Source organism: Mercenaria mercenaria, chromosome 13 (genome assembly GCF_021730395.1).
Source record: "Mercenaria mercenaria strain notata chromosome 13, MADL_Memer_1, whole genome shotgun sequence".
Taxonomy (NCBI): Eukaryota; Metazoa; Mollusca; class Bivalvia; order Venerida; family Veneridae; genus Mercenaria; species Mercenaria mercenaria.
The window spans coordinates 7,661,643-7,674,274 of record NC_069373.1 but is presented as its reverse complement, the minus strand read 5'-3'; the positions used below and the strand labels follow the sequence as shown (position 1 = coordinate 7,674,274).

Here is a 12,632-nt window from a genome sequence, read left to right as displayed (position 1 = left end):
GAGCTATTTCACAAATGTGATCATTTATACATGTTCTTACCTCATTATCTGCAGTGACCATATTGGTATCTAAAGAAAAAGCTGTGCCCACACGACGTCTGATCTGAGGGGGCTCTTCACCAGCAGTCAACGGGGTCTCGGCTGGGAGACGACCAGTCAATTCCTGAAAAGATGCAAAATACAATTCAATACAATATTCTTTCCTTTTGAATATCTTTTTACAGTATCTGAATTATGGAGATTTATTCAACAGATAGAACCTTCTGAAATGATTTTGAAAAGTACTTTTAGTGTATCAATGCCATAGAACTTTAAGTGTATTAAAGCCCAGCTGGCAATACATAATAATTATGACGTGCAAGTCTAGCATGTTATGATCTTGTTGAACTGTTGGAATAATTATCCCTTTTTTTTTAGCTGAACAGACTAAGGTGTACAATTTTGTTTTCTGGGGGCCAATAACGCATCTCCTAATATGAGAGAAATATTTCTCTGAGAAATACCAGTTTTTTCAAGGATGCAGATTCTTAAATGTGCTTAAATGTTTATTCATCTGTGGGTGAAAATAGATTTTGTATAAACTGGACTAAGACTTTATTTATAGAAAAATATTTTTACAGTTGACACCTACCCCCTCCTTGATACAGAGTGTCTTCAACTCCTCAGTTTTCTTACGGAGGATATCTTCCAGCGCCTCACGTCTTGCCTTCAACGCTGAGTACATCTCGCGCTGAACCTTGGCAGTGTCAGCCGGGTCAAAGTTCACTGAAAATACATAGAACAACATTTTGAATATACTTTCACTAATTATAAACAGGTTACATGCTATTTTCCTAATTTTTCATTTATCAACTAAAACTACACTACAAACTACAGTAACCAAGAACACTAAAAATTAATTACCATGCCAGTTTTTAGAACAATCTATACAGCTCCCAATTTACAAGTACCATTAAAGTGGTGTATACTGAGACCTTTTATTAATTACATCTTTGAAGCAAAGTGTCATTTCTGCTCTTTTTTGACATTTTTGGCAAAGGTAGGCTGACATTATTATTTTGTGACAAAAGAAAACCATTCTCGTTAAGTACAGAGAATATCGGACCATGTAACTGGGAGTGTCTCTATACAATAAACCTTTCAAATTTTGACCATTCCTTTATTAAATCCATTAACTTACAATAATACAACGCCTATAAAGTAAGAATCCTGTTCAAATCTTCCTAAGCGGTTTAACAGTAATATTATTTTTAGATTTCTGTAATTTTGTGTAATTTGAATTTATGAAAGTGCATTTAGTAAAACTGCTAGAGGTTTGACACAAATTACTTACTTTCGGTGCAGTATGTAACAAGTACACAACCGTATTAAAAACTTTGTAGATATGTTCATCATTAAATTTAATGTAATTTTAAAGTCGCACCCAAATTTATTAATTTTTTCTTAAGATAGGAATCTAAAAGTCAGTCTTTCACTTGTCTAAATCTGACCTCTGAAGTATAATGTCTAAGGTAACGCTTTCCTATTTGGAGCGTGTCAGGTGTGACCCTGAATGAAGAATGTTGTAACCATGTTAAAGATCTTAGTTTTTGTTTAAACAAGGATCAGTTTGCTTCCCATTTCCTGTCAGGGAGAGATAATGTCAATAGTTAGGTATACATCTCAACACACCATTGAGCAATCTAGTTTTTACTTCTGATAATGTAGTGCAACAAAGACCACACACTCTATAATTGTTTCATTGGGGCAGGAAACTCCTACTGCTTGTTCTAAAATGCTGCTTTCAGCTGGAAGATTAATACTTTCTGCTTTATATGGGAAGTTCCGGCAGAAATAATCAGACTTCTACTTCTTAACACGTTTTTCTCATACTTTTACTTCTTTATTGTAATTCCCAGTAGGAAAATTCATACTTTCTGTTTTATATAAACTAGTGATGTTGAGTTTGTGTGTAAATCGTGTCCGCAACTTGAAATAAAGTTTATATTACTAATGTGTATGCCATAAGATAAGCAATAATAACATAATAACACAGGCTAAGTGATAATAAAAACATGTTTTGTGACAAACATCAAACATTAACAACCAATAAACCAGTAATTTCCTTATATGGGAAAACTGTAATTTTCGCCTAAAGAAACACCTTAGGCTAAATGACAGTTTCATTTTTCGCTATGGAAATTGAAAAACAACATTTCTCAACATAGAAAAACAAGGTCTCATACAGAAGCAAAAAGTACAACAACACAAATATTTTTGTTTGGCCATTGCCCTTACAGAGCCTTTTCAATTAGACTACTGCAACTAATCCAAAGAGTTGGTATTTTTTCTGTCATTGCCCTTTGTTAGTCATTTTATCTTATTAGATCTAGGGTATTGAACCTCAATGTCAATGGGACCTAAACAGCAAATTCCTGAATGATATTTACTAAAATAGAGATGTATATTAAAGGTGATTAAACAAACATCTAAACCAGATAAATATCAACAACCATGTATCTAATTTCGATCACTTTTCATCTTTCTTTGATGTTATAAAAAATCTAATCACTTTAAAAAATCTTTTATTTAATCTACAAAATCTAAAAGTTTTAATTGCAGAGTACAACTAGAAAACATTTTATAAATTTAATCTGATATTATAAGGTTAAGAGAAATTGTACTTCTGTGAAATAATTTTAATGCATATTCATTAAAGTTCATGGTTTCATTCAAAATAACAATTATGTGGGAACAGGAAATTTTATTCTTCACATTTTTAGACTGAGAAGAATAATAAAAGAAAAGCCACCAAAAAAAGAAAAGTACATACAAATCACAAACACTAGCTCCCCACTAAAACCTTACGACTTGACATTATTTGTATCTTTATATAATTATATCCGAAGTTCTATAAAACAAAAAATTACTTGTAGCAGGAATAATTTCTTCATAGTGAAATAAAATTGTTCAATTGCATAAAAAAAGCAAAAATAATCTTACCTTTTTTGAAATGAGGTGAATTTTTTGCTGGAGTTTTCATAATGTCTATAATGTTATTATTTAGTGATAAAGTTTCCATTTTATTTACAACGCAGCTATCCATATAGTTCCATTTTACGCTAGATGTTTTAACAAATGCAGAGGGCATTTTACAGCCAAACAGTCCACAACTATTTCAATTCTTTTTAATAAATAATCCATTGTTTATCAATCCCACAATTTTATACCTATGGACAACTCAACATCAAAAGAATGTTTTTAGATATTTGCCTTCTGTTCAAAAGAAATTTTTCTCTAATTTCTCATTTAAACTTCACAGTTTGGTCAAACTTTGGTGATTACTTGTCCAATGACACTTTCAACTAAACTTTCTCAGTTTTCTCCAACTTTACTAGAACCAGTCTAAATCATTCTTAAGTATCTGAAAGTGTGAACCAGTCCACAATAGTCTCTCTCTAGGGATGTGTCTGCTACCAGCTTAACCTTCTGACACCAATCAAGTAACTAATTGGTAATTTTACACTTAATAGTTTGGACATAAAACAATCAATTTGTTTCAAATTTAAAATTATAATGTCATAACTAAGCAAATGCTTTTATTTCTCATTCCCTCTTGAACAATTGGTGTCCAAAGCATAAAATATGTCTGTATGTGATCTTTCCACGATAAAACCTTTTCAAACAGTTTTTCTTTGTTCAAAATTATCCAATAATTATAAATAATTGTAATTCTATATACAAGATCACAGTCACTTTCAACAGTATGTTGTTTTTGACAAAAGAGAAATATCAAAATTATACACTGTAACAAAATGTAACTTCCACACTACACTGATCTTCTTAAGACTAAAATTCCAAATGTCATTCAAACATTTATTGACTGAATCTTAATTGTTATAATGAATAATCCAACTTCAAAGAACTGTTACAAAAACAACAAGTACTCTGTTTTTGTCCACGCTAAGTACTTTATGTGCGTAAATCACACTAGCAAGGAAATAACACTTATAGTAATCCTGCTACATATCCTGTGTTTTTTCTTGGGAAACGTATTTTTATTAATCCTTGGTTAACGTTAGTAAGTGCATAAAGGAATAGTTCCTCTGTGAAAGTTATAATCTGCAAAACATGTACAAGGAACTTCCAATCTTTTCCCATTCAAAAATTTGAAAATTCAAAAGTTATCCAATCCTCTCCCTTGTTTCTCTATTTCTGTTTAAAAGCTTACAGGATATTAAAAAAGTTTAAATCAGTAATAAAATTTCAATGTTATTCAATTTATTCATTCATCTTGACTGTTGCCCTGAGGAGACTTATAAAAGATCATCTTCACACGCGGAACACTAAAGATAGACTGTAGTCCAAAAACTTATAAAGTAGTTGAGTCACGGTATCAGTAAATCAATTAAATCCTCCCCCACTTGGTTCAAAATGCAAAATCCTTTTCAAGAGATTTTTTATCAGTGGATCTTCCTGACTGTTGCATCTTGTTTGATTTTCCCCACTGATAAAAATAGATAATTTAATCATCTACGCTAAAACATATAAGAACAGCAACAGGAAGGTTTGACTGTTAATAACCATGTGACCGAACCTACACATGATGAATTTACGACTCGGTGAACATAGGTATGTTTACAATACAGCCCTCAGGTGTTGTATTTATTTTAACAATGTATTTAGTCCACACCTTAGGTAATCAAATCCGCAAAATTCGGTATCTTTCTTTCTAATTATCTTAAATTTGATTATATACCTTTAGACTAGAAAATTGAAATCGGTGGTCAAAATTACCATTTGGATCAGGATCTGACAAAAGTTACCCGGACTGCAAAAACTGCCACTTAAGTTTTTGGCATGTTATCAAACTGCTTGAGATTGGTAATCTACTGTTTGGAAAAATTACAGAATTAAATGATAATGGAATTTAAGAGGTGAAATAAGTTAACAATCAATAACCTGTACATCTTCCCTTCCTCAATGTTATTTACTTTTTGGTAAAATCTGTTAAATGCATTATGTATGAGTTGATAAAGGGCTGAATCACAGTTCCACAGAACAGCCAACTTTCTTCAAAAGTGCACAGAATTATACTTTGATAAATAAGAAACATTATGTACAAAGATTTTGTGTATAAACTGCACACCAATCACAAGCGTTTTCAACACATTTTTTTTAATCCTCAAAGTTCTATATAATCTGCAAATGCAGATGGAAGTTTCTTTGTTTAATTATCATCCAATTTTTCCTTTAGGCTTGGGGGAATTGGTAGGAATTCAAATGAGATGTGCAATCGAAAGTAAGCATTAAGCTTTCCTTTTGCATCTATAAACTTTTGGGATTTTCTTTCAGCTGACCTCTTCAGGTCTCCTAATATGAAATAATATCAATGAAACAACCCTAAATCTAAACTAGACATTCTAACTGGCCATATAACTTACATGTAGCAAACTTGTAGTCATAAAGCTATTACAAAGTAAACATTTGTATTTCAATCATTAGCATGTTTGCAAAATTAGCCCTCCTTCAAAGGTGTGTATCTGTAAGCAGTGATAAGGGTAGAGATAAGACAGTCAGAAGCTGAAATATTATCACAAATATTATTCCTATTGAAGTAATGTGTAGTTAGATAAGGGGTTCTTTCAGACTTGCAGGCTTCCACCCTTACTTTAATTACTGTCAGGTGTAAAATTTATGGGTTTTTTTTTTTTATGCAAACTGTAATATACCTTGATACATATGTTCTTTGGCAGCTCATTTTTTTTTCAGGAAAAGAACAGGTATACATAATACTAAATTTATAACACAACATCTTGGAAATTAAGTAAAAAGGAGCCAAAACTTAAAAATATTATTAAGATTTGCAGCAAGAATAATTTAGGTTTTGCCTTGACTTATTTTCCTCTAAATGACATTAAGGAACCTCGTCATTTAATTTTATCATCTAAACAGAATATACTAAATTCGAAAGAAACAGTTGAAACAAAGTCACTCCATATGTTACAGAGAACACATTAAATTCAACAAGCCCTTCATGAAAAAGACAGACCGTAACATCTTAAGCCTAAAATAGGGTGAAAAATGTCAACACCCAATAATAGCAGAACTACAAGAATTTTCACCTTCAACAAATGAAAAAACCATTATAGGATAAATTTCTGACAACCCACAGTGTAAAATACATTAACACACTATTGAAACTCCTATTGATCTAAATAATATTGCAGAGACCTTATGCAACAAAATTAACACTACTACTGAGAAAATGCTGTTAAAAGAAGGTCTGTCACCATCCTTGGTCACCCATGCTGACTAATTATAATATACAAAAATAAAGGCCAGTTTGAGTAAACTTTAAATAACATATAAACAACTCAGTCAGTTTATTTCTTTTAAGTCTTTCAGCTATTTTAAGACCATTCTTTACAACAAAGGTATTTTGTATCTGTATTTCTAGGCTTTTTGGTTAGACAATTTCGAAAACAAAATAATCTAATTTAAAAACAAGTTCATAGAAGTTTTATCTATACCTGATATTAGCCCTGTTATATCAATAAATTCCATTTCTGCCTTTGAGAAAGTTGAGATGTTCAGTCCTGTAGCAACCTTCATATTTAACAGTTTTAGAACTTCCAATATATCCAATACTACACAACAAATCTATAACAATCAGATTGCAGAAAAACTGCTACTAACACTATTATAATATTTTAATAGCGCACAACAGACTAGTACATGTAAATAGTATGTTGAATCAAAGTTTTATGAGCCACTTTGAATGTATGAATTATGTGCAGTGTATGTATCATATGTTCCACAGATTCAAAGACAAAGTGCTGTCATAAAACTGCTCTAATCCTCCTCAAGTGTCAGAAAATCTCTCAAGAGTACAAAATCCTTAATGCACTAGATAACCTGCATGTGAATGATGAGCAAGTAAAATACAGTGTCTTATTTTTGCCTGGGACATATCATATATTTAGCAAAATACTGGTCAATTAATAAATTAATGAGGCATGAAATAAAAAATTAATATAAATTAATGACAAATTAATTAAATCAATTTCCCTAATTAGCAGAAATTCTGTAATTACAGGCCTACAGGCTGCAATCATACTAATGGTAAAGAAGTGGACAAATTACACCACCTTGTTTTACACCTTTATAAATATTTAATAGGACAGGATGGACTGCACATTTACTGTTTTGTGTAAATATTTAGATACTTCCTGTCAATAAAGATTTTCTATGACACCTTTGCTAAATATGTTATAGAAGTTTTAGAACACCTTCCATCATTTAGGAGTAAGAGATTGTATTTGTACTTTTACAATTTCCATAAATTTGCATAACCACAAAAAGTACATAATGTGAATATTCCTCCACTCTTTGTTCAATAAGATTATTAATGTACTTAATGCAATGATCTTTTACCTGGATTTACCTACTACTTGGCAAATAAACATCAACACATCATGTCTGTCTGTATATAAATAATTTAAATGTAAATGCCTGATACAATCAACAAAGTATAACTGCAGCTTAGATTAAATGTAAAACACTCATGAGTGACTCATTCAAATACATCATTAAGTAATTTTAAATTTATGCATGTTGCATGTGCTGATACTGTACAATAGTAAGCGAAGTTGACAACTGATGCAATAAACACAGTAAATAAAAAATAAATACCATCTCTCATATATAATTGCATGTTTATTCTTACCTTCTGTTTCACAAGTCATGATTATCCAAAATTCAAAACTGATAACTAAAAGTTTAAACACAAGGAGATTAACAAGCAAGACTAAAGCAAATTATGAAGATTTTTCCCCTGAAAATAAACTTTATAGTTGTCTCAATTTATTTTAACTGACCAATCATGAGGTAATCTGACATCAAAGAAAAAAGGTGATAATTAAATTAAAAGGGATTAAGAATGGAGGATTATCTAACAAAAGACTATGAGGGATCAATCATTAATCAACAATAAAGCACCAGGGACCAATCATTGATATAACAATAGATGGTAATACAAACTGATATAATTACAGAATGTAATAAGAAACAATCAAAATAGCCAGCCTTTAATGTACCAGGTAATTAATAATGATTTAACAAAGGTATTAGACAAACAAAAAATTGGGCAGTAATTATGAACAGTACAAATTTTACCAGGACAATCAAAATGTGATAAAATTCAGTCATTAAGAAACCCTTTTATCTACAGAATTTAGAGAATTTGTACACTTAATTATACAGGACAATAAACTTGCTGCAAGTCTGAATAATTCAGTAGTTTTTGTTCTTTAATATTAACTTTTTTTCAAAAATCTTGTTTTGCTGCCTTAGATAAAGATGTTTTTTTTATATAGTAAATGTGCAGTGTAATTCTCACATATCCTGTTTCTGTTTCATATATTATCTTTGTATCTGTGAGTAATATAATGAAGAAAACACTTGGAAATGAAAATAGTGTTTGTGATGTCACAGGACCTCTGATCAAGGATTCATCCACTTGACTATTCAAGTACATTTTTCCCCCCCATCATGGGGTACCTATATATGACAAACAGAGGGTTGTCATTTGATTAAATATAATATTAAACTCCCACATTTTTACCTTTATGAACCGAAATAATAAAATTGCACAATCATTAAATCATTATAAATCATTTGAAGCAAGAAATGAAGTGTAAAATAGACACCTGCATGTTTACACAATTTGACTGAATTTGGGAGAATGAATCTATCAAGATTTGAGAGAAGATAAAATAGCAGATAATTTTTTCAATATAATTACTGCTAATACTGTTATTTAAATATTTTTTCTCTTCTATTGGCAAAAAGTTGCACCTTTTAAAATCAATTTAATTCAGAACAATTGAAATTGTTCAGGAAAAATGTGATACCTGTACATTTCACACCATTTTAAATGAATTCTTGAAATAGGAGTGTTGACAAAAGTTTTGAGCCTGGGGAATGAATAAAGGAAGTGGATAGGGAAAATGAAGACAGTAAAATCTGAATCAATCATTTAATAAAATGACATTTTACACAAGTTCTGTCATGTATTTATCATCACAATTTCAACAATTATGTTTTCATTGTTATCAAATGAGGCCAATTATATTTTCTTATCATTTCATCTAAGCAGTGCATTCTGACAGTAAAAATTAATTAATTGTTTGTAAATTTAAATTTAAATAACTATCTTTGGTGGTTATTTAAATCTAAATTTTCAAACAATTAATCAATCTTAGAATAATTTAACTATATTTGGTGGTTCAAATCCACTGATAATGGTCATTCTTAGTAAAGGTTAACTAGTGTTTATTACAGAACAGAACAGAACAGAACATGATCTTTATTACACCCAAGTAATTATACATTGTACAATATGGGGATTAAACATAATGACAGTATGTAATAACATGTTTACATGAACTTCCGACAGGCAAATATTATTTTGTTGTTGGGGGAAAACATGAATGTATCAGAAATTTTATACATCTAGTAAAAATCAGTATTTCAAAAATTATAGAGACTACAAGTTGTATTTATAGTTTACAAACATTAATTTAAGTTGTAGGTAAAAAAAAAATAAATAAAAGGAATCCTAGCAAGTAATGTAGTTATTAAAGAACGAATCTACAAAAAAAAAGGTCGTCATGAATATCATGCGGACGCTTTAAATTCTGTTTGGGTAATGTGGTCAAAGGTGAGTCACTTACGCGTGGGATTTATTCTAATAATAGCGGCTACATCGCACTATGTTTTAACGCGCACTAAGTTTTACTATGATAGCAATGCGGTTATAATATTTACTCAAGCATATTATTCATTCATAATGGAGTAAACATGTGTGGGCGGATTATAAACTAAGGTAAAAGTAGGTCAGTTAATTCAATTAGAACTGAGTTATTATTGCTCTAATCATTTTGCACGTTTCTGACAAAATACATGGTGAATTTGAGTTAAGTAAATTTCGAAAGCAACGTTCAGAATCAGTAACATTGATATTCGCTAAGAAATGGTTTCGTTGTTGCTCAAAGAAGTTACATTTGAGCAAATAGTGCTGCTCAGTGCCTACAGCTCCGCTATTGCATTTTGAACATGTTCGATCCAGAAAAGATATGCCATCGTACCTCCCGGTTTCAACCGGCAGTCTGTGATTACATGTACGGAATTTGAAAAAAGTAAGGTAATCATTCTTCTGAAGAATTCGGAAATAATTTTCATACTCTAAGTTATCTTTAAAACTATTATATATCATTCCTTTATTAGACTGTTGCATCTGGGTGTGCCATTCTTGTTGAAATTGGTCAATGAGAGTTTGTTTAATTTGCTTATGCAAATGTTTTGTGACAGAAGTATTCTGGTGTAACCATAGGTCAGGTCTTCCAACAGAATTTAGAATTTCCTTGATTTTACTTATCCATTTATAGTCGAACTGGTCCTGAGATACCATATATTTGTAAATTATAGAAGACAATTTTGTATCTTTGCCTAGTAACAGTTTAGCCCAATAAGAGATCATTTTTGTTTTAACTATTATAGATATTGGATATCTACCCAATTCGCCATAGAGCATATACATTGGAGTACTTTTGCGCGCATTTGTTATCCTTCGAAGGAAATCATTATGAACTCTTTCAAGTAAATCAATATTTTCAAAACCAAATATTTCCGATCCGTATGTCAGTATTGGTAAAACTGTATGGTCGAAAAGTTTTAAAATTATTTTTAGTTTTATTAATGTGTATTTACAATGTTTAATCGCAGCTACGAGCGGCACAGCCGCGAGGCTGATTAAGTTTTGTAAATGCACATTAATAACGTAAATCATTATAATCTAAAAAAAAAAAAAATTTAAAAAATAAAATATCTCCTCTAAGACATAAAAATATTGAGAGAGATGAAGAATTACAACATCCAGACCTTATTTATGTGGAAACTCAGTAAATACACAGAACCATAAACTGTTATTTATGATAAATCCCCACAATCGCAGACACTGTTGTAGAATAGATAAAAATAGATGTAAAACCAAAGGATATGACAATAATGGGTGCAGGTCTGTCTGAAGACACTGATAAATTTGTTATAGGAATAAGTGAACAGACATAGATATTAGATCATCCTGGATTTGGATCAAAGAAACTCAAATCTTGATTTCTTACCCACTGATTGTTGTTACTGAATTAAATGAGAAAAATGATGGAATTTGGTATCCTAGATGCAACATGTAACAGTGATAAAGGTCAAACCTCTCTGTGAACATGCCTACTGAAACACAAAACTGAATAACAGCAATCAATCAGTTTTGAGTATTTCACACAGGTATTTTAAAAGTCCTCAATCAGATCTGATTTGTTATGTTATGGATTTGTTCGAAACTTTATCATCTGATAATTTACATTAAATTTTATTTATGCTTTTTGGAACTTATTGCAGGTTAGGTTTTCAGTGGAGGTATAAATGTATAAATTTTCTGTCCTTGTTTAAGACAAAAGCTTTTAAGCAGAAGTATAAACTTGATAAACATACTTTTTGCAAGGAATGATATTAATGTAAAAATTACTCTATATTTGTCAGAGTGGCATTTACAGTAACATTTTTAACCAAAACTCTTTAGAAATAAGTTTATAAAATCATTATTACCTCCCTGGTTGCCTATCTTGGTAGACTGATTGGATACGTGAATTACAAAGCTACAGTGTATCAAATTTTGTTCATAACATTATTCATTAATATGTGGGCTGAGTGCTCAAGTCTAAAATTCATGATGTCAGAATAAATCAGAATTTACTTATTTTGAACTAAAGCAAAAAGCATGAACATTCAATCAAGTACAGTCTGTAAGTTCAAATTTAAGGGAGCATGTGCACGAGTTTGAAATTGTTCATGACAGCAGAACATTACCACCCAGCTTCTGTAATAACAGCACAATTAAAATTTAACAATTACACAAATCATTACATGCTACAATACAAACACCTGGTTACCTGCTGGCAATTACCTGGAATCAGGCACTAGTTATCTTGTCATGGTATTATAACTTTTCATGTTAAACTATAATAATGTCTTAAGGATTGACAACATAAACTTCACTGTATTAACTTTTATTACTTTTACATGATGCCTCAAATTTATTGGTAAAGTTTTATGACTCTTTGTTTTGATTCCTGTTTGAAACTATTTCAAAATACTGTCTTCACATCCAGTATCTCTGTTAATTGACAATCTCCTTGAAATCTCTTAATTTTCTATTTAAAAATCTCCTTTGATAGAAGAGTAGGCTGTGTAAATTAATGTCCTTCTTTATTTCAATTTTCCTTTTTCCTTTCACATCACTGAACAAGATTCCCATAACAGAAGACAATTTCCTTCACTTCTAATGGATTTAATTTGGTGACTAGTTTTTAATTTTCCCAGATATCAATTAAAGCAACATAATTCATTTACGGACCCTGTAGTGCCTTGAAAGGTTGTTACGTGAGAGCATGCAATCACTCTTATTCAGTTTATAATAGAATTTTCAAGATGTAGTTTGGACAATGTCATTTTCATTATTATGTATTATGTTAGTATGTGTATAAAAAGATTCCATTCCAAAAATGGCACAAGCACTATCTGCGCTTTGTTGC

The 12,632-nt window shown here is 30.7% G+C and overlaps 1 protein-coding gene across 11 annotated transcripts in view; it reads right to left on the bottom strand.

Annotated features, from left to right (window-relative positions):
• The window catches only part of LOC123529976 (FERM domain-containing protein 4A-like), a 184,167-nt gene that overhangs the window by 22,478 nt on the left and 149,057 nt on the right, over positions 1-12,632 (bottom strand). For all 11 annotated transcript variants that reach the window (XM_045310634.2, XM_045310635.2, XM_045310624.2 and 8 more), the window contains 2 exons: positions 632-765; positions 41-163 (listed from right to left, as the gene is read on the bottom strand). In XM_045310634.2, coding sequence (XP_045166569.2) covers positions 41-163; positions 632-765 — 257 coding nt within the window. The remainder of the gene's footprint in view (positions 1-40; positions 164-631; positions 766-12,632) is intronic.